Consider the following 21922-nt stretch of genomic DNA (forward strand, 5'->3'; position numbering starts at 1 on the left):
ACATACAGCAAGGGTCTGGGAGGGTACTGGGGGCACTGGGATCACACTGGGTGGCTCTGAGTTCTGTAGGGGATGGTATTAGGTGGCAAGGGGGGCAGAACAACACAAAAATCAGGAAATACTTCTAGGAACAGCCTCTGTGTAGGTCATTTCCTTCCAAAGAGCTAGACAACTGCTGCTTTTAAGTGCTTTGAGTCTCGTAATCTGGTCCCTTCCGTTATCTCCAGGATTAGATGCTTCAACATTTCAGGAGATTGGGGGAAAAAATAAAAATAAATTAAAAAAAAAAAACAAAAACACTTTTTAAAACCAATTACATTTCTGCAGTGAAGCGTTCCCAAGTAGACGCATGCAAGAGGATGGCTTCGAGGTCAAGAACTGGGCTGATGGGGACAGACGCAAGGACATGCATCGATGGAAATGGGGCCAAAACAGACCCCCAAAAAAAGTGTTTTTGTTTTTTTTTTTTCAGGAGAGAGATCTGATTGCAGTGAAAATCCAGAACACCACAGCGACAGGCAGATGAAGGAGAAACATTATGAGAACCAACAGCTCGCTTCCTTGATCATTCCGGTGCTCCCTCGCTGTTTAATTAATATTTAAACACATCTTTTCAACATGGATGCGCTTTTTACGTAACAGTTTGCTCTTCCGTGGGTCTGCAGCAACCGGGGGAGGCGCGGAAATAAAACACAAGGGGACTGTTGACCGAATTAAAACGAGAAGGACCTCCATGACGAAGCATCCAGCAGCACTTTGGGGTCTGGACGGGACTTTTGGAGGTCTGGTTGGACCTTCCCCAGCTGAAAATGGGGTCGAGGAGCCCCCCCGTTGCCTTTTCCAGCTGGGTTCCCCCCTCTGTGGTCCTGCCACCCCGTGAGCCTGTTCCGAACTGTGTCCCCAGGGGTGGGTGACAGCAGGGGACACGCCGCCAGGCACCTAGGATTTAATTTGGGGGGGGCTCCCAGCACGGCCAGGGGCTGCCCCGATGCCCCGGGGGGGCTCAAACCAGAGGGTGTCGGGGGTATCGGGGTGGCTCAGAGCTGCAGGAACTCGGCCACGAAGGCGGCGAGGATTTTGCAGAGGTCCTCCACGGTGGGCAGGTGGAGGTTGGCCTCGTTGTCCTCGGTGGTGTGCCAGACCCAGGGGAAGGGCATGGGGATGAGATGCAGCACGGGGACGCCTGCGGGGACACAGGGAGGGGACGCGGTGGGGTGGACGTGGACACGGGCAAGGTGACGTGGAGCTTGGTGGGGATTTGGGGACAGCGTGGGGGACACGGGGACATTACCACGTTGTAGGAAGGGGACGTGGTCGTCCTCGACGGGCCCCGGGGGTGGGCTGAGACGGAAAAAGGGCTGGTCCTTGGGGGAGGCGTGCAGCAGCCCCAGGTTTCGCAGTCGTTTCTCTGCACGTTGGGGACACAAAGGGGACACGGGGGGACAGAGAGGAAGGCATTTGGTGGCTCCGTGACACCCCCGTCCCCATCCCGTGTCCATCTCTGTCCCCATCCCAGCCTCCTCGTCCCATCCGTGTCCCCATTCCCATCCCTATCCCAGCACCCACCCTGTCCCCATCCCCATGTCACCCCACCCCATGCTTGTCCCCAAACCCAGGGGCGTCCCCAGGTGCCACCCACTCCCTGTCCCCATCCCCTTGCCCCCCATCCTGTCCCCATGCCACGTCCCCAACACTTTGCACGTCCGCAGGGCCCATCCATGCCCTGTCCCCATCCACGCCCTGACCCCACACCCGTCCCCGTGTCCCCACGTCCCTGTGTCCCCATGTCCCCATGTCCCCAGGGCGCACCGATGGCGACGAGGCGCAGGAACCAGTGGTGGGTGCGGGGGAAGTGGCTGTGGATGGCGGGGTGCTGGGTGCCCAGCAGGTCCAGCAGCACCAGCAGGCTCTGGGGACACGGCGCGGGGACATCAGCACGGCCACGGGGACACCACGTGGCCATAGGGACACCACCCTTGGGTGCTCCAGGACCATCCCGGTTGGGCCACCGTGGTGAGGGGGGACAATCTGGCAGTGCTACCACCCTGCCAACACCCTTGGGTGCCATGGGACTGTCCCAGTGGGGTCACCACCACCCTTGGGTGCCATGGGACTGTCCCAGCTGGGCCACCACCACCCTTGGGTGCCATCCCACCACCCTGCCACCACCCTTGGGTGCCATGGGACTGTCCCAGCGGGGCCACCACCACCCTTGGGTGCTACCACACCACCCTGCCACCACTCTTGGGTGCCATGGGACTGTCCCACCTGGGCCACTACCACCCTTGGGTGCCATGGGACTGTCCCAGCGGGGCCACCACCACCCTTGGGTGCCACCACACCACCCTGCCACCACCCTTGGGTGCCGGGGGGGTGGGCCACACTCACCATGGCGGTGATCTGGGTGCCGTGGGGGCCGTGGCGGGTGGCAGCCATGCGTGCCGCCAGGTGCCGGGCGCCGTAGAGCGAGTCGGTGGCGCTCCACTCCTCGAAGGCCTCCTCGCCGTCGAGGAAAAGCAGCTGCAGCGTCACCTCCGCGCCCTGCGGGGACCGAAATCTTCCTGGGGGGGCCCTCGGGGGCACCCTGGGGTCCCAAGGAGGGGTCTGGGAGGGAGCCGGGTGGGATGGGAGGGACCCAGGGGGCTCCGTGGAGGGTTACGGGGGGGGAAAAGTGTCCCAGGTGGGCTCTGGGGGGGACCCAGGTGTCCCGGGGGGGACCCAGGTGTCCCGGGGGGGGTCCAGGAGGGACCCAAGTGTCCTGGGGGGGTCTTGGGGGGGGATTCAGGTGTACCAGGGGGGACGCAGGTGTCTCTGGGGGGGACCCAAGTGTCCTGGGGGTGCCTGGGGGGGGACCCAGGTATCTGGGGGGGGTCCCAAGTGTCTTGGAGGGGACCCAGGTGTCCCTGGGGAGGGTCCCAAGTGTCCTGGGGGTGTCTGGGGGGGGACCCAGGTGTCCTGGGAGGGAACCCAAATGTCCTGGGGGTGTCCCAGAGGTGACCCAAGTGTCCTGGGGGTGTCTTGGAGAGGACCCAGGTATCTGGGGGGGGTCCCAAGTGTTTTGGGGGTGTCTGGGGGGGGGTCCCAAGTGTCCTGGGGGGACTCCAGGAGGGACCCAAGCGTCCTGGGGGTGTCCGGCAGCGGACCCAGGTGGCTGGGGGTGACCTGGGGGACACCAAAGCACCCTGTTTGGGGTCGGGGGTGGGGGGGGGCGAGATGGGGAGGGGGGGGCTCAGCACCCACCCTATCCTTCGCCCTCCGCAGGGGCCGGTCGAGGGCAGCCGCCAGCTCCAGCAGCATGGCACAGGGCACGGCCGAGTCGGTGGCCCCCAAAAAGGGGAGGCGAGCCGGGGGGGGGCCCGGTGGCAGCACCTTGGTGTCGTAGTGACAAGCCAGAGCCAGGCGGCGGGGGGCGGCGGGGGCCAGCGTGGCCACCAAGCTGGCGAAGGCCACCGGCCCCCGCGGCGTGGTGGCCTCGAAGGCGTCGAGCTCCAGGTGCCAGCCGGCCGGCAGCGCCGCCAGCCGGTCTGCGATGTGCTGGGGGGGGGGGACACATGGTGATACGGTGTGTTTTTTTTTGGGGGGGGGGGACAAAGGTGACATTAGGGGGGGTTTACCTGGCGGGCGGCGAGGCTCCCGGCGCTGCCCGGGGGTCGTTCCCGTAGGAGGGGGCGCAGGAAAGCGTCGCGGAGGCGGGGGGGGTGCAGCCCCCCCAGGAGGGAACGGAGGTCCTGCTCCGAGGGGGGGGCCCGGGGGGGCTGTTTGGGGTACGGGGGGGGGGACAGAGATAAGGGGTGGGGATGCTGGGAGGGGTTTTGGGGGGTATAGGGTTGGGGGGGGGGCGTCTGGGGGTCAAGGAGGGGTTGGGGGGGGTCTGGGGGCTCCCATGGGGTGGGGGTGTCCTGGGGGGGGTCTGGGGGCTCCCATGGGGTGGGGGTGTCCTGGGGGGGTCTGGGGGCTTCCATGGGGTGGGGGTGTCCTGGGGGGGGTCTGGGGGTCTTGGAGGTTATGGGGGGGGGTCTGGGGGCTCCCATGGGGTGGGGGTGTCCTGGGGGGGGACAATTCCCCCAATTCCTGGGACCACCCCTAATCTTGGGACCTCCCCCTAATCCCGGGACCCTCCCTCAATCCCAGGACCTCCCCCTAATCCGGGGCCCCCCCCTAATCCTGGTACCCCCTCCCCAAATCCCGGGACCCCCCGAATCCCAGGACCCCCCCCCAAAATCCGGGCACCCTCCCTCAATCCCGGCACCCCCCCCTAATCCGGGGACCCCTCCCTAATCCCGGTACCCCCCCCTTAATCCCGGTTCCCTCCCCTAATCCCGGTTCCCCCCCCCCCATTTTACCGGTCCTCCTCCGGTGCTCCGCTCCCCGGCGGGCCAGGCCGCGTAGAGGATGGCAGCGGCCGCCGCCAGGGCCAGGAGCAGCGGCGGCAGCGGCCGGGGGCAGCCCCGGAGGCGGGGGCAGAGCCCGGGCACCGGCAGCGGCAGCGGCACCGCCACCGGGCCGGGACCGGGACCCGAACCCGCGGCCCGGGGCCTCCGGGAGCCTCCGGCGCCCTTCCGCATGGCGCGGGGGCGGGGCCACCCGGGAGGGGGGCGTGGTCTTCGAGAAGGGGGCGTGGTCTTCGAAAGGCGGGTGTGGTTTCGCGAGAGGGGGTGTGGCTTCGAATAAGGGGGTGTGGTTTCGTAGAGGGGCGTGGTTTAGTGGATGGCGTGGTTTCGCGGAGGGGGTGTGGTCTTGGATATAGAGTAGGGCGTGGCTTGCTCGCTGCGATACGCCCCCTTTTCCGAAGGGCGGGGGGGAGGAGGGAGAGGCGCACGCGCAGTGGGGTTGGGGACAGGGATGGGGACGTGGTGGTGGCGCCGTCCGCGGGGAACCTGCGGGGGGGTGGCACCACCGGGGGTGTCACCCCCATGGGATGTCACCCTGGTGGGACATCACCCCTGTTGGATGTCAGCCCCATGGGATGTCAGCTTGAGGGGTTGTCACCCCCCTGGAGGGATGTCACCTTGATGGGACATCACCCATAGGACGTCACCCCCATGGGATGTCACCCCGGGGAGTTGTCACCCTGATGGGATGTCACCCTGGTGGGACATCACCCCCATGGGATGTCACCCCCTTGGGATGTCACCTTGGTCACATGTCACCCCCATGGGACATCACCCCTGTGGGATGTCACCCCTATGGAATGTCACCCTTGTGAGATGTCACCCTGTTGGGACATCACCCCCATAGGACGTCACCCCCATGGGATGTCACCTTGGTGCCACCACTGGCGTGATGTCCCCATGATGCCAGCACCCCATGGAGCCAGCACCCCATGGAACCACCACCCCAAAGTGCCACCACCGATGTGATGTCCCCATGATGCCACCACCCTGTGGAGCCACCACCCCAAAGTGCCACCACTGGCATGATGTCCCCATGATGCCACCACCCTGCAGAGCCACCACCCCAAAGTGCCACCACCAGCATGATGTCCCCATGATGCCACCACCCTGCAGAGCCACCACCCCAAAGTGCCACCACCAATGTGATGTCCCCAAGATGCCACCACCCCATGGAACCACCACCCCAAAGTGCCACCACCCCAAAGTGTCGCCACCAGCATGATGTCCCCATGATGCCACCACCCCAAAGTGCCACCACTGGCATGATGTCCCCATGGTGCCACCACCCTGTGGAGCCCCCACCCCAAAATGCCACCACCCCATGGTTCCACCACCAGCGTGATGTCCCCATGATGCCCCCACCCCAAAGTGCCACCACCGGCGTGATGTCCCCAAGATGCCACCACCCCACGGCGCCACCACCGGCGTGACACCCCCACAACACCCCCACCCCCCGACCCCCTTTCCCCCCACACCCTCCACACCTTTCCTTCCTCTTCCTTCCGTTTCTTTTCCTTTTTTTTTTTTTTTTTCCACATTTTCCTTTTTTCCCCGCCTCCTCCTGCGCCCCGGCCTCCCCCCCTCCGCGTCCCCCCCGCCGTCACCGTCCCTTCCTTCCGTCCTTCACCTCCCGTCGTCGCGGCGGGCGGCCGGGTGCACCCAGTTGTTGTCGTGCAGCCCCACGCGGCAGCCGGGCGCCTCTTTATCGGGGCGCCGGCAGCACATCCAGTAGGAGCGGCCGTAAGGCAGGTCGTGGTGGTAGGGTTTGGGGTGCCAGCGGCACAGGGACACGTCCCCCTTCTCGTAGTGCTTCTTGCACTGCTTGCAGGGGTCGTCGCGGTACAGGGGGTCGCGGTTCCAGCGCGAATCGGTGGCCTGCACCCCGAAGGTCTCGATGATGGATTTGAAGTAGTGGCACGAGCACTTGAGGGCGGCCAAAGCCTGGGTGGGCAGGTAGCTGAAGATTTTCACCATCACGTGCTCGGGCAGCAGCAGCATGTACTGCCGCGGCTCCAGCAGCCGCTGGATTTTGAAGCGGATCTCCAAAAAATCGTGCGAGACGTGGCGGTACAAGCGGCACAGCGACGGGTCCGGCGTCACCGCCGTCGCCGTCGCCGTTTCCTCGGCCGCCTCCGCCGCTCCCGCTCCCACCTCGGCCGCCTCCTCGGCGCCCGGCAGGAGGAAAAGCTGTCCCGGCGGCGGGTCGTCCTGCGGCGCCGGCAGCCTCACCGTCTCCTCCTTCATCTTCTTGGCGCTGTCCTTGCCGAAAAAGACGCACTGGTCCACCACCCCCGTCACCACCACGTCCACGTGGAAGCCGGACGCGCAGTCCCGTGACGCCGATGATGCCGACGCCGATGCCGCCTCTCCGCCGGATCCTTCGGCGGCGTCCGGCTTACCGGGGGGCGCCGTCCCCTCGCCGCACCCCATGTCCACGTCGGCGCCGTCCCCGTCCCCTTTGGGCGCGGCGCTGGCCAGGAGGAACTCCACGTTGTTGGGCAAGGCGTCGCGGGACGGGCTGATGAGCTGGTAGAGGTCGCAGGTGATCTTGTCCTTGGCGCGGGTGCCCCCGGCGGCCCCGCACCCCACGAAAACGCAATTGGGGCGCCCACCGCTCGCCGCCGGCTCGGCCGGGGAGGCTCCGGGCCGGTTTTCACGCCCGCTGGAGATGCGGAAAGCGATGCGCACCTCGCCGGGCGCCGGTGCCACCGCGGCGGTGGCCGTGGTGGCGGCGGTGGTGGCGGCGCACTCGGCGCCGGGGTGGCAGAGCCCGTTGTGCCGCGCGCCGCCGCGTTGCCGCGACTCGAATTGAGCCACGGCTTCGGCCACCCGGCTGCAGTCGGCGCTCGCCGCGGGGGTTTTGGCCTCGCCGGCCGCCTCCATGAAAACCACGGGCGCCGCCGGGGGTTGGAAACCCTGCAGGGCCAGCGCCGTGCGCTGCTCCACCAGCGCCACCATCTCGGCCACCGAGAGGAGGTCGGGGGGCTCGCCGCCCCCCTCGCCGTCAGCCCCGCTTTTGCTTTTGCCGGGGTGGTGGCAGCGCCGGCGCCGCTTGGCTTTGGAGCTTTCGCTGCCCCAGTTGCCCTTCACCTTCATGGTGCTGGCGCGGCCGGTGCCGCCGCACTGGTGGGCGACGAAAAAAGCCACCTTCTCCTTGGTGTTGCCGGGTTTGATGACGTACCAAGTGTCCAGCAGCACCCTGCCCTCGTCCGGCGGGGCGGCGGGGGGCGGCGGGGTGTTTTCCGAAGGGGCGCGGGGTCCGGCGGGTTCTTCGGGGGCACGGCAAGGTTTTTTGGTGGGGCCGGGGACCGGGCATGGCTTGTTTTGGGTGTAGGTGCCGAAAGGGCGCGGGCACCAGAGCTGGAGCTGGGGGAAGGCGTTGGGCTCCATCAGGGCTGCATGGCACGGCCGCCGCGTCGCCGAGCTGCCGGCGCCCGTGCCCAGGCCTGGGGAGAGATACGGGGACGTTAGCGGGGTCGGCGGGGATGGGGTGGGCACAATATGGGGCTGGCAGGGACAGTGTGGGGCTGGTGGGGGCAGGATGGGGGAATATGGGGCTGGGGGGGGATAGGAAGGGGATGATATGGGGCGAGGGGGGATAGGAAGGGGTTGATATGGGGCTGGGGGGACAGCAAGGGGACAATATGGGGTTGGGGGGGATGGGGTGGGCACAATATGGGGCTGGCGGGGACGGTATGGGGCTGGTGGGCACAGGATGGGGACAATATGGGGCTGGGGGGGACAGGAAAGGGATAATATCGGGTCGAGGGGCGACAGGAACGGGGATAATACGGGACTGGGGGGGACAGGGTGGGGACAATATGGGGTTGGGGATTAAAGTATGGGGCTGGGGGGGACAGGAAGGGGACAATATGGGGCTGGGGGGGAGAAAGTGGGATAATATGGTGCTGGTGAGGACAGTATGGGGTCGGAGGGGACAGGGTGGGGACAATATGGGGCTGGGAAGGACAGGGTGAGACAATGTGGGGTGGGGGGGACAGGAAGGGGACAATATGGGGTTGGGAGGAACGGGGGGGCAATATGGGACTGGGGGGGACAGGATGGGGTCGGAGGGGACGGGGTGGGGACAATATGGGGCTGGGGACAATATGGGGCTGGGGGAGGACAGCAATGGGATAATATGAGGTTGGGGGTGCAGGGGGCAATATGGGGCTGGGAGGGACAAGAAGGGGACAGGGCAAGGCTCCTGGGGCCAGTATGGGGCCACTATGGGGCCAGTGGGGGCGTTACTGGGGTCACTGGGGCCATGAATGGGGCTGGGACGGGGCCATGAATGGGCCCAACCCCGGCCCCGCCCCATCAAGCCCCGCCCACCTTAAGCCACGCCCTCTCAAACCCCGCCCCGACAAGCACCTGCCCCCAATCCCTAAACCCCGCCCCCAACCCCTAAACCCCGCCCCCCGCGCACCTGCCCGAGGCCCCGCCCCTCCCGCGCTCTCGCCCCGCCCCCTCACCGGCGCCGCCGGCTCCGGCCGGGGGAAGGAGGGGGGGGCCCCGGCTCTTAAAGCGGCCGCGGTGGCCGCGCGGGGGGTGGGCCCCGTCCGGCGCGCGCCGCGCGGCCCTTTTAACCGCCGGCCGTTTGTCGGCGGGGGCTGCGCGCGGCCCGCAGCCAATCAGGGGGCCGCGCTCGGGCCATGCCCATATATGGACGGCGGCAGCGCGGCGGCGGCGGGCGGGCGGGAGCTCAGCGCGGGGGCGTGGCCGCGGGAGAAAGGGGGCGGGGCCAAGTAGGAGGGGGCGGGGCCAGCTCCCCCCCGCCCTCCCCAGGGCCCCGGGGACGAACCCGCGCCGCGGCCCCCACGCGCCCCCGCCCCGCGCGCGCGCCCCCGCCCCGGGCCCGGCCCCGGGCCCCCGCCCCGAGCCTCCGCTGCGGGCCCCGGGCCCGAAGCCGCCGCCGCCGCCGCCGCCGAGCCCCGCCGCCGAACCGGGCCTCGGCCGGCCCCGCAGGCCGCAGCCCCGGTCCCGCCGCTCCCCGCCGCCGTTACCCCGCCGCCGCCCCCGGCTCCGGGCCCCGCCCGGCCCCGCCCGGCCCCGCCGCCCCTCCCCCGCTCACCGGGCAGGTGCCGGGCGCGGCCCGCTCCGCCTCTCCGCGCCGCTTCCGGGGTGCCTCGCGCGTGCGCACGGCCGCACGCGCTGCGCGTGCGCCGCGGGGGAGGGGGCCGATGGGAATTGTAGTTCTGTGCCCTGCGGCTGAGTCCGCGCATGCGCAGTACGAACAGCGAGTTACCTGGCGCTGCTGCGCATGCGCGCAGGGGCATGCTGGGAGATGTAGTCCCCAGCTAGGAGTAACCTTAGGGTGGTGCCAACCCCCCCCCTCAGTGTGTTCTCCCCTCCCCCCCCCCCCCGGCGCAGATATGACGTCACACGAGCCACTGCATTACGTCACAGCTTTCTTTGGGGGTACAAAGCTGGGGCCAAGCAGCCCGGGGTACCCTGGGACCACCCCCCCCCCCCCCCCCAGCACCCATAGGTGACAGTGACATCCCCCCCAACCCCTCCCAGCACCCAAAGGTGTCAGGGACCTCCCAGACCCCTCCCCCAGCACCTCAGGGTGTCAGGGACCCCCCCAGCACCCAAAGGTGTCCAGGACCCCCCCCAGACCCCTTCCCCAGCACCTTAAGGTGTTAGGGGCCCCCCCAGACCCCCAGCACCCAAAGCTGTCAGGGACTCCCCCCTAGGCCTCCCCAGCACCCAAAGGTGTCCAGGACCCCCCCATAACCCTCCCCCAGCACCCAAAGGTGTCAGGGACCCCCCCACAGACCCTCAGCACCCAAAGGTGTCAGGGACCCCCCAGACCCCTTCCCCAGCACCTTAAGGTGTCAGGGACCACCCCCCCAGCACCCAAAGGTGTCCAGGACCCCCCCACACCCCTGTCCCAGCACCTTAAGGTGTTAGGCCCCCCCCCAGCACCCAAAGGTGTCAGGGTCCCCCCCCCACCCTCAGCAGCAGCTCTCAGCCAGGGGGTGCCCCCCAGAGTCTCGGGGCACCGGGCGAGACCCCCCCACGGCCACGTAGCGCCGGGGACCCCGGGGGGGTCCCCGGGGGGGTCCCCGGGGGGCTCCTGGGGGGCAGGGGGCACCCAGGCGGCACCGCTGCCACCCGCGCCGCACCTCCGCCTGCACCTGGAGGGGGGGGGGGGGGCACGGCGACATGTCACGAAATATCGCGATATTGCGCCCGACAAGTCGTGACAGGGCCTGGCACGGCACGAGAGGGCGCAGCACAGCCCGAGGCGGTGCGATATGTCGCGATATATGTCGCGTTCCCCCCCCCGTGTCGCGACATGTCGTGACACGCACCTCCTTGTTGACGAAGCAGTAGAGGACGCTGACGATGAGGCCCTGGGGGGGAGGCACCTGGGGCTTGGGGGGGGGCGGGGCACCCCCCTGCCTGACCTCTCTGCCCCCCCATTGCCCCCCTATTGCCCTATTGCCCCCCCATTGCCCCCCCACGCCCCCCATTGCCCCCCCATTGCCCCCCATTGCCCCCCCACGCCCCCATAACCCCCCCATAACCCCCCCATTGCCCCCCCTGCACCCCCCTACACCCCCCATTGCGCCCTCCCTGCCCCTCCCACCCCCCCCATTCCCCCCCACACCCCACCCCACGACCCCAATTGCCCCCCAACGACCCCAATTGCCCCCCCCGGTCCTTCCCACGCCCCCATAACCCCCCCATTACCCCCCTATTGCCCCCCCAGCACCCCCCCAACGCCCCCCATTGCGCCCTCCCTACCCCTCCCACCCCCCCCATTCCCCCCCACACCCCCCCCCCACGACTCCAATTCCCCCCCCACGACCCCAATTGCCCCCCCCCAGTTCCCCCCCGACCCCCCCACGCCCCCATAACCCCCCCATTGCCCCCCTATTGCCCCCCCTGCGCCCCCCCAACGCCCCCCATTGCGCCCTCCCTACCCCTCCCACCCCCCCATTCCCCCCCACGACCCTCCCCACGACCCCAATTGCCCCCCAACGACCCCAATTGCCCCCCCCGGTCCCCCCCTGACCCCCCCACGCCCCCCATAACCCCTCCATTGCACCCCTATTGCACCCCCTGCGCCCCCCCTACACCCCCCATTGCGCCCTCCCTACCCCTCCCACCCCCCCCATTCCCCCCCAACACCCCCCCCACGACCCCAATTGCCCTCCCACGACCCCAATTGCCCCCCCACGACCCCAATTGCCCCCCCCACGACCCCCCCAACCTGGCTGGAGGAGAGCAGCAGCTGCAGGAAGAGGCGCACGAGGCGCACGGTGCCACCCGCCTGCTCCTCGGCCACCAGCGCGAAGGCCACCTCGTGCACCCCCAGCAGCGGGATCAGCGTCAGCGTCGACTTGGCCAGCCTTTGGGGACACCAGGGGACACGCTCGGGGACGGGGACACGCGTGGGGACACGTGTGGGGACAGGGACACGCGTGGGGACACGTGTGGGGATGCGCTCATGGAGCTTACGGGCACGGGGAATGCGCCTGGGGATGTTACGTGGATGGGGACAGGCATGGGGACACGTGGGGACACGCTTGGGGACATTATCCTGATGGGGACAGGCATGGGGACACACCTGGGGACACACTTGGGGACACTTCTGGGGACATTACACAGATGGGGACACTCACAGGGACACATTTGGGGACGTTATGTGGACGGGGACACACGTGGGGACAAGTGGGGACACAGCTGGGGACATTATCCTGATGGGGACAGGCATGGGGACACATGTGGGGACACTTCTGGGGACATTACATGGATGGGGACACTCATGGGGACACATTTGGGGACATTACCCTGATAGGGATAGGCATGGGGACACACTTGGGGACATTACAGGGATGGGGACAGGCATGGGGACACGTGTGGGGACACTTCTTGGGACATTTCAGGGATGGGGACACACCTGGGGACACTTCTGGGGACATTACATGGATGGGGACACTCATAGGGACACATTTGGGGACATTACCCTGATGGGGACACACCTGGGGACATTACAGGGACAGGGACAGGCTCAGGTGTCCCCATGCACATCCCAGTGTCCCCTTGTCCCCATGCACATCCTGATGTCCCCAAGCACATCCCAGTGTCCCCATACACACCCCGGTGTCCCCACACCCCCCCCGGTGTCCCCACGCCCCCCCCCGGTGTCCCCATGTCCCCATGTGTCCCCACCTGACCCTGCAGTCCCCGCGGGCCACCTGATGCGCCCGCACTTTGGCCACCAGGATGCGGACGATGCGCACGAACACCACGAAGTTCACCTGTGACAAAGAGAAGGGACAGGGACAAACGATGACACCCCCGTGCCCGTGTCACCTCCCCTGTGCCCGTGTCACCCCCCCCGTGCCCGTGTCACCCACCGCCACGGCCATCAGGATGGGGCAGCGGATGATCCACCACACGGCCGCCTTCTCGTTCCTCTCCCAGCACCTGGAGCGGGGACGGAGCTCAGCGCTGTCCCCCCCCCTTGGGGACACCCCCTTGGGGACAGCGGCGTCCCCTCCGGGTGACAAAAATTTGGGGGGGCACAAAGGGACTCACCCCTCGTTCTCGTAGAGGTAGCGCACCACCACCCACGGCACCACGAAGAGCACGGGGGCGCCTGCGGGGACGGGGTTGGGGACAGGGGTTGGGGACAGGGGTTGGGGACCGCGGTGTGGGGACAATTGGGGACACGGGGGACATGTGGCTCACCCCAGCCGAGGAGGAGGAAGGCGGGGAGGCAGCGGTCACCCGAAAAGGTGGCCAGGACCAGCAGCTTGTGCAGGAAGAGCCCCTCGGCCAGCAGCCACCCGTAGTTGGCACCCACGCAGTACTGGGTCAGCGCCTGCGCCAGCCGGCACCCCGCCACCGCCTGCCAGGGGACGCCACGGGGACACCGGGGTGGCACCGGCGGCACGGTGGCAGCACCAGCAGCATGGTGGCATTGCCATCCTGGTAGCACCTGGTGGCACCTGGTGGCACCTGGTGGCACGGTGGCACCAGCAGCACGGTGGCACCAGCACCGTGGTGGCATTGTCCTTGTGGCACTGTGGTGACATTGCCATCGTGGTGGCACCTGGTGGCACCTGGTGGCACCAGCAGCACGGTGGCATTGCCATCCTGGTGGCACCAGCAGTGTGGTGGCATTGCCATCGTGGTGGCACCTGGTGGCACGGTGGCACCAGCAGCACAATGGCATTGTCCTTGTGGCACCATGGTGGCACTGCCATCCTGGTGACACCAGCAGAACCAAGACGATGATGGCACCGCCACCGTGGTGGCACCAGCAGCGTGGTGGCACTGCCACCGTGCTGTCACTAATGTCACAGTGGTCCCACCATCACGGTGACACCAGGAGAACCAACGTCACGATGGCAGCGCCACCGTGGTGACACCAGCCCCGTGGTGGCACCGGCACCCACCTCAGAACCCCCAAACTTTTGCGTTCTCCCCCCACACATTCCCCCCCCCAGCGGGCATCCCCCACCCACGTGCGCACCCTCCCACGTGTGCCCCACCACCCAAGGGTGCCCCCCACCCATGGGTGCCCCCACCTGCTGGCTCAGCAGCTGCAGGGGGTCGCCGAGGCCGGGGCGCAGGTGGCGGTGCAGCAGCGCGTCCCGCGTCAGGATGGCGCCCGCCCGCAGCACGAAGGAGAGGAAGAGGTTGGCGTGGATGTAGTTGCGGGTGCAACGCAGGCGCCTGGGGTGGGGGCGAGGGGGCTTGGGTAGCACCCAAGGGTGCCCGGCAGCACCTATGGGTGCCGCTGGCAGCGCCCGATCCCCCCGGTACCTGAAGAGCAGCAGCAGCAGCAGCGCCAGGAGGAGGGAGATGAGGGACAGGGAGTAGCCCACGGTGTAGACCAGGCGGAACTGCTCCAGCAGCCAGGCGTGCTGCTGTGGGGACGTGGGGACAGCGTGGGGACGTGGGGACAGCAGGGGGACGTGGGGACAGCAGGGGGACGTGGGGAGACAGCGTGGGGACACCAGGATGGCATTGGGACACCAGGATGGTGTGGGGACACTTGGATGGCGTGGGGACACCAGGATGGTGTGGGGATGTGGGGGCAGCGTGGAGACACCGGGACAGCAGGGGGACATGGGGACATGGTGGGGACACAAGGATGCCACGGGGAACGGCTCGGGACACACACTGAGGGGTGCTGGGATGTGGTGGCACACCGGGATGGGGCACAAAGCATGGCATGGTGCAACATGGCACGGTGCAGCACGGCATGGCACGGTGCAGCACAGCACGGTGCAGTGCAGCACGGCATGGCACGGTGCAGCATGGCACAGTGCAGCACGGCATGGCATGGTGCAGCATGGCACGGCATGGTGCAGCACGGCATGGCACGGTGCAGCACGGCACGGCATGGTGCGGCACGGCACGGTGCAGTACGGCATGGTGCAGCACAGCACAGCGCAGCACGGCACGGTGCAGCACGGCACGGTGCAACACGGCACGGTGCAGCATGGCACGGCACGGTTTAGCAAGCCACGGTGCAGCACAGCATGCTGCAGCATGGCACGGCATGGTGCAGCACGGCACGGCATGGTGCAGCATGGCACGGTGCAGCACGGCACGGCACGGTGCAGCATGGCACGGCACGGTGCAGCACGGCACGGTGCAGCACAGCACAGCACGGTGCAGCATGGCACGGCACGGTGCGGCACGGCATGGTGCAACACGGTGCAGCATGGCACAGCACGGTGCAGCATGGCACGGCGTGGTGCAGCACGGCACGGTGCAGCACGGCACGGCATGGTGCAGCATGGTGCAGCACAGTGCAGCACGGCATGGCAAAGTGCAGCATGGTACGGTGCAGCACGGCATGGTGCAACACGGTGCAGCACGGCACAGCGTGGTACAGCATGGCACAGTGCAGCACGGCACGGTGCATGTCACGAGCACGGATTGGTGCAGCTCAGCACGGCACGGCACGGTTCGTGTCACGGTGCAACACATCACGGTGCACAGCACAGTGCAACACGGCACGGCACGGTTCATGGCACGGTGCAACACGGCACGGCACGGCGCATGGCACTGCAACACGGCACGGCACATCCTGGCACGGGATAAGAGCACGTTGTATGGCACAGCACGGCACGGCACGGCACGCTGCAGCACAGCTCACTGCGATGCAGCCCCCCCTTTGCTCCCCCCCCGTCTCCGTGCACGCATTTTGGCACCGCCCCGGCTGCGTCCCATCATGTCGCGGCACCTCGCAGCGTGGCACGGCACGGAATGGCACAGCACGGCGTGACACAGCACGGCGTGACACAGCACAGGATGGCACAGCATGGCACAGGATGGCACAGCACGGCACGGAATGGCACAGCGTGATGTGGCACAGCACGGTGTGACAAGGGACAGCGGTCACAGCGACATGGCACAGCATGGCACGGCACAGCACGGCACGGAATGGCACAGCACGGCATGACAAGGGACAGTGGTCACAGTGTGACATGGCACAGCACGGCACAGAATGGCACGGTGTGACGTGGCACAGCACGGCGTGACACGGGACAGTGGTCACAGTGACATGGCACAGCATGGCACAGCACGATGTGGCACAGAACGGCGTGACAAGGGACAGCGGTCACAGTGTGACATGGGACAGCATGGCACGGAATGACACGGCACGGAATGGCACAATGTGACATGGCACAGTGTGACATGGCACAGCACGGAATGCCATAGCATGACATGGCACGACATGGCATGACACGGCATGACATGGCATGGCACGGCGTGACATGGCACAGCGTGTCACCACATGGCATGGTGTGGCATGGCATGACACAGAATGTCACGGCATGGTGTGACGTGTGATGGCATGACATAAAATGGCACGGCATGGCGTGACACGGCACGACACGCTGTGACATGTCACGACATAGCAAGGTGTGACATGGCACAGTGTGACACAGAACGTCATGGCACGGCGCGACGTACAACGGCGTGACATAAAACGGCACAGCATGGCGTGACACAGCATGGCACGGCGTGACATGTCACGACATAGCATGCCATATCGTGATATGTCACGCCACGCTGCCATCGCCACCCACCTGCAGCGGCTGCTCCTGCTCCAGGTCCTCGCACTGCGAGTGGTCCCTCCAGGGCCGCCCGGTGCCATCGGTCACCCACTGCCCGTCGGGGCCGCAGCGCCGGGCCACCACCCCGCCCTGCACTGGCCACCACGGCCACCACCGCGTCACCGGGGGGGCCACCACCAAGTCCCCCGTGTCCCCCCACCCCCCTTGCAGCGTCCCCTTACCTCGGTGGTGCCAGGGCAGGTACCAGGGGCAGGGCACGGTGGCGGTGCTGTTGGGGGGCGCGTCCCCCCAGCACACGTACATGTCAAAGCTGCGGTTGCAGACGGGACCTGGATGGGGGGTGGGGGGTCGGTGTTTGCGTCCCCCTCACCCCCCCCGAGGTGTCCCCAAACGTCGTCCCCACCCCGTGTCCCCCGTGCTCACCGGGTGCCGGGGGGTCGAGGCGCAGGCGCAGCTCGCAGGCGTGCCGGTACTGCTGCCACGCCGCCAGCGTCGCCTGGGCAGAGCGCTCGCCCTGCAAGGGGAACGGTGCCACCCCCAGGGCCACCACCGTGGGGACAATGCCGTGGGGACACCATCGTGGGGACACCACCATGGGGGGCACCAGTATGGGGACAATGCTATGGGGACATCAGCATGGGGGGCACCAGCATGGGGGGCACCAGCATGGGGACACCACTATGGGGACACCACTATGGGGACACCACTATGGGGATGTCACTGTGGGGGCACCACCATGGGGACAATGCCATGGGGACACCAACACAGGGACACCACTATGGGGACAATGCCATGGGGACATCAACATGGGGACACCACTGTGGGGACACCACCATGGGGACAATGCCATGGGGTCACCACCATGGGGCCACCACCTGGGGGGGGTCCTGGTGGTGATGGGGGGACCTGGGGGCAATGGGGGGGTCCCGGTGGTGATGGGGTGGGTCCCAGGGGTGATGGGGTCTTGGGGGGGCCTGGGGGGTGTTGGGGTCCTGGGGGGGGACATGGGGTGCCCGGGGGGGTCCTGGGGGTGATGGGGGGGTCCCGGGGGTGGTGGGGTCCTGGGGGGGGGGGGACATGGGGGTGATTGGGGGGGTCCCGGTGGTGAAGGGGGGACCTGGGTGGTGATGGGGTCCTGGGGGGGGTCCTGGTGGTGGTGGGGTCCTGGGGGGGACCTGAGGGTGATGGGGGGGGTCCCAGGGGTGATGGGGTCCTGGGGGGGGACATGGGGTGCCCGGGGGGGTCCTGGGGGTGATGGGGTCCTGGGGGGGGTCCTGGGGGTGGTGGGGTCCTGGGGTGGACCTGGGGGTGATGGGGGGGTCCTGGTGGTGGGGGGGTCCTGGGGGGGACCTGGGGGTGACAGGGGGCTCCCGGTGGTGCTGGGGGTGTCCGGGGGGGGGGGGGTCCTCACCTCTGCCCCACGCAGGACCCTGGTGAGCAGGGGGGGGGCGTTTGCCCGGCGCCCCATGACGGCAACAGCAGCTCCTGGGGCGGTTTGGGGGGGGGGGGGGGATGGAGGAAAAGTAGGGGGGGGGCACCGGAGGGGATCGGTCCCGTGCCCCCCCACACACCTTTTTCCCCCCCCCCCAAGGCCCCGCTTTTACCGGCGCCGCCCCCCCCCCGCTTTGACGCGTTCGTTTCCAGGGAGCCGCGGGAGGCGCCCGGCCGGCACGGGGCCCGACGGGGGGGTCCGGGACCCCCCCCCATTTCCCCACCGGGACCCCCCCCACGCTACCAGGACCCCCCCCCTTTAAACCCACGACCCCCCCCCCCTCCCGGTGCCACCCCCGTCCCGTCGCACCGGAGCCCCGTGGGACACCGGAGCGGTGCCAGCCGTCGGGGGGGGGCTCCCAGCAGCCGCCTTCCCCCTTCGACCCCCCCCCGGTACCCCGATCGCCCCCCCCGGTGCCCACACATCCCCCCCCCCCCCCTCCGGTCCCCCCGTGCCCCCCGGTGCCGCCACCGTTGCGCCCCCCGGTGCCCTCCCGGTGGCCCCGTTCCCCTCCGCTTCACCCCGAGGCGCCCCCCCCTCGGGTTCCCGTAGCCCCCCCACCAAAAAAAAAGCCGTTCCCCGGTGTGCCCCCCCCTCCTCATCCCGGTGCCCGACCCCCCCCCCGGTTCTCCCGGTACCGGCTCGGCGCGGGGGCTCCGCCGCCCTCGGGGCACCGGCACCGGCTCCGGCGGCACCGCCCCCGGGAGAGGCGGGGCGGGGGCCATGGGGGGGGGGGGCACCGAGGTGTGGGGGGGCCATCCCCAAAATCTCCCCCCCCCAGCCCCCCGTTATTACCCCCCCATCGTCCCCGTACCCCGCTCTTGCCACCTGCCCCCCCCCCCGAAGTGTCCCCACGCCCCCCCACCCCCACCCCGTGGGACCCCCCCCTCTTCGTGGGACCCCCCCCATGTGTGTGTGACCCCCCCCTCAATTTGGGCACCCCCCCAACTTGCCCCCCCACCCCCGTGGGGTGCCCCACAGAGCCCCCCCAGCGCTCGCTGAGCACCCCCCACTGTACCCCATCAGCACCCAGTTCCCCCCCCCATTTACCCCATTGCCCCCCCCATTATCCCATTACCCCCCCATTACCCTATTGACCCCCCCATTACCCCATTGCCCCCCCATTATCCCATTGCCCCCCCATTTACCCCATTGCCCCCCCCATTATCCCATTACCCCCCCATTACCCTATTGACCCCCCCATTACCCCATTGCCCCCCCATTATCCCATTGCCCCCCCATTTACCCCATTGCCCCCCCCATTATCCCATTACCCCCCCATTACCCTATTGACCCCCCCATTACCCCATTGCCCCCCCATTGCCCCCCCCATTATCCTAATGCCCCCCTATTGCCCCATTGCCCCCCATTACCTCCTGTGACCCCAAACCCCCCCCAGCTCCCCATTACCCCAATTAACCCCCAGCCCCCCCAATGCCCCCAATTACCCCAATGCCCCCCCCAGCCCCTCATTACCCCATTGCTCCCCCCTTGTCCCCCATGACCCTAATGCTCCCCATTGCCCCCATCACCCCATTGCCCCCCCAGTCCCCCATTGTCACCCGTTACCCCAATGCCCCCCTATTGCCCCATTGGCCCCCATTCCCCAATGCCCCCCTACCCCATTACCCCCCCATCACCCCATTACCCCCCATCACCCCATTGCCCCCCCTAGCCCCCAATTATCCCCTGTTATCCCAATGCCTCCCTATTGCCCCATTGGCCCCCATTACCCCCCATCACCCCATTGGCCCCCAATGCCCCCCCCCACCCCATTACCCCCATCACCCCATTACCCCCCCATTACCCCCCCATCACCCCAATGCCCCCCAATGCCCCCCCCACCCCACCCCATTATCCCCCCATTACCCCCATTGTCCCCTATGACCCCAATGCCCCCCCCATTACCCCCCCACCCCATTACCCCATCACCCCATAACCCCCCCACCCCACCCTCCCCTCCCCCAGCCAATTACAACCCCCCTCAATTTGCATAAACCACGCCCCCTCCGTTTTCCATTCACTCCCGTGCGGCACACAACGGGTTAAACCCGGCAGGGGGAGAGGTGGGCGTGGCCTGGCCGGGGGTGGGCGTGGCCACGGCTGAGGGCCTGGCCGCGGCGGGTGGGCGTGGCCACGGCGGCTGGGCCGAGGCCAGGAGAGGGGCGTGGCCACGGCGGGAGGGACGAGGCCAGGAGGGGGGCGTGGCCACGGATGTGGGCGTGGCCACGGCGGGGGGCGTGGCTTGCCCCCCCCTCCCTCGCCGCGCGGCGCTGAGGTCACGGCGCGCGCCGAGGATGGTGGCGGGCGCGTTCCCGATCGCCAAGCTGCTGACGCTGGGCGCGCGCCAGCTCAGCCGCCCCCTGGCCGCGCGCATCAAGGCCGGGGCCCGCGCCAGCCCCTTCTTCCGCGCCTACATCTGCCTGCCGCCGGCCCAGCGTGAGTGAGGCGGAAAGGGGGGGCTCCTTGGGGCGGCCAATGGGAGGGCGAGGCGGGTGAGCGGCGGCCAATGGAGGGCGCGGCGGGCGACTGTTGGCCAATGGGAGGGAGAGGGGGGCGGGCGCAGGGAGGGCGGGGGGAAGGGGGGGAGTGACGGCGGAGTGGGCCAATGGGGAGAGGGGATGGGAGAGGGTGGGAGGCCAATGGGAGGGCGCGGAGGGTGGGCGGGGGAAAGAGGGTGAGTGATGGCGGCGCGGCCCAATGGGGGGAGGCGCCGCCGAGGGCGGGCAGCCAATGGGAAGGCGCAGCGGGCGGGAGCGAGGAGGGCGGGGCGAAGGGTGGATTGACTGCCGCGCGGCCCAATGGGGGGAGGCGCCGCGGGGTGGGGCGGCCAATGGGAGGAGGAGGCGGAGCGGGAGGGGGGTGACATTGAGCGGCGGCCCCGCAGTGTACCACTGGGTGGAGATGCGCGCCAAGATGCGGATCATGGGCTTCCGCGGCGCCGCCGTGAAGCCGCTCAACGAGGAGGCGGCGGCGGAGCTGGGCGCCGAGCTGCTGGGCGAAGCGATCGTGTTCGGCGTGGGCGGGCTCTGCATCTACCTGGAGTACGCGCGGCAGGCGGGGCAGGCCCGGCGCCGCGAGGAGGAGCAGGCCGCGGCGCTGCGCGAAATGGCGGCCGGCCTAGAGCGCATGCGTGCCGAGCTCGACGCGCTGAAGGCGGCCAGCGGAGGGGGCGGGGCCGAGGCCGAGGCGGGCGTTGCGCACGGCCCCGCCCCGGGCTCTGCACACGGCCCCACCCCCGGCGCTGCGCAAGGCCCCGCCCCCGGCCCCGCCCATTAAAGCGCCCTCGCGCTCTTCCCGCCGGCGGTCCCCTCGGGGGGCGGGGCCGCAGCGCGGGGGCGGAAAGGGGGCGGGGTAGGTGAGAGTGGGCGTGGCCTCCCACCCTTAAAAGGGGCTGCGGGCCCGGATTGGAGGGGCTGTGCAAAGTGGGCGGGGCGTGGGCTCTGCGGGGGGCGGGGCCTCGCTCAGCCCTAGCAGGGGGGTCCCTTTGGAGGGGGGCGGGGCTGGTCCCTTCGCGCGGGGGGCGGAGCCAAGGGGTGGGGGCGGGGCTGCGAAGAAGGGGCGTGGCCACGGGGAGTGGGCGGGGCCTCAGCCCCTCCTGGGGTCCACGTGGCTGAATGGGACGCCCCATTTGGGGGAGGGGGGGGGGAGTTGTGACCCCCCTGTCCCCCCCCCAAGTGACACCGGGGGGTCGCAGCCCCCCCCCCCGGGGTCGGGTGACACCGAGTGACACAGGAGGGGGGTGTCCCATAGAAAAGAACCGCCTTTATTTGGGATTTTTGGGGGTGTGGAGGGGGGGGGGAGCAAATGGGGGTGGGACCCCATTTACACCCCCCCCCCTTATTTTTCTTTTTAAAAAAAAGTGAAAAAAATCAACAAAAGTGGCATAAAAAAAGAGCCTGAATGTGTGTGTGTGTGTGTTGGGGGGAGGGGCACAGTGTAGGGGGGGGAGCAGCCCCCCCCCCCTCGGCCGGTAA

General features: G+C 68.4%; 4 protein-coding genes across 6 annotated transcripts; 1 reads left to right on the forward strand and 3 right to left on the reverse strand.

The window, feature by feature from the left end:
* Window positions 1-325: 325 nt before the first annotated feature.
* QPCTL (glutaminyl-peptide cyclotransferase like) lies at window positions 326-4612 on the reverse strand. 2 transcript variants are annotated; one of them, XM_082781600.1, is made up of 7 exons: window positions 4344-4609; window positions 3615-3755; window positions 3241-3534; window positions 2389-2541; window positions 1810-1909; window positions 1292-1408; window positions 329-1183 (listed from the first exon to the last, which is right to left on the reverse strand). In XM_082781600.1, the coding sequence occupies exons 1-7, from the start codon at window positions 4563-4565 to the stop codon at window positions 1038-1040; spliced, it is 1173 nt and encodes a 390-aa protein (XP_082637726.1). In that variant the 5' UTR covers window positions 4566-4609; the 3' UTR covers window positions 329-1037. The 2 variants fall into 2 exon arrangements, with proteins under 2 accessions (XP_082637727.1, XP_082637726.1); XM_082781601.1 differs by lacking the exon at window positions 1810-1909 and having other exon boundaries at window positions 326-1183; window positions 4344-4612.
* Window positions 4613-5965: 1353 nt separating this feature from the next.
* On the reverse strand, window positions 5966-9576 carry FBXO46 (F-box protein 46). 2 transcript variants are annotated; one of them, XM_082781667.1, is made up of 2 exons: window positions 9469-9576; window positions 5966-7840 (listed from the first exon to the last, which is right to left on the reverse strand). In XM_082781667.1, exon 2 carries the CDS (start codon window positions 7782-7784, stop codon window positions 6018-6020), a length of 1767 nt encoding a protein of 588 aa, XP_082637793.1. In that variant the 5' UTR covers window positions 7785-7840; window positions 9469-9576; the 3' UTR covers window positions 5966-6017. The 2 variants fall into 2 exon arrangements, with proteins under 2 accessions (XP_082637793.1, XP_082637794.1); XM_082781668.1 differs by lacking the exon at window positions 9469-9576 and adding an exon at window positions 8870-9127.
* Window positions 9577-10354: 778 nt separating this feature from the next.
* On the reverse strand, window positions 10355-17921 carry GIPR (gastric inhibitory polypeptide receptor; the record flags this gene model as incomplete). Its single annotated transcript, XM_082781605.1, has 13 exons — window positions 10355-10537; window positions 10715-10756; window positions 11620-11758; window positions 12582-12670; window positions 12770-12839; window positions 12951-13011; window positions 13104-13263; window positions 13946-14093; window positions 14184-14287; window positions 16466-16587; window positions 16675-16782; window positions 16877-16967; window positions 17865-17921. The coding sequence occupies 13 exons, from the start codon at window positions 17919-17921 to the stop codon at window positions 10355-10357; spliced, it is 1374 nt and encodes a 457-aa protein (XP_082637731.1).
* Window positions 17922-20026: 2105 nt separating this feature from the next.
* On the forward strand, window positions 20027-21403 carry OPA3 (outer mitochondrial membrane lipid metabolism regulator OPA3). The gene is made up of 2 exons (XM_082781481.1): window positions 20027-20384; window positions 20833-21403. The coding sequence occupies exons 1-2, from the start codon at window positions 20243-20245 to the stop codon at window positions 21222-21224; spliced, it is 534 nt and encodes a 177-aa protein (XP_082637607.1). The 5' UTR covers window positions 20027-20242; the 3' UTR covers window positions 21225-21403.
* The last annotated feature ends 519 nt before the right edge of the window (window positions 21404-21922 follow it).

This window comes from Aythya marila (assembly GCF_965140915.1).
Source record: "Aythya marila genome assembly, chromosome: 31".
NCBI lineage: Eukaryota > Metazoa > Chordata > Aves > Anseriformes > Anatidae > Aythya > Aythya marila.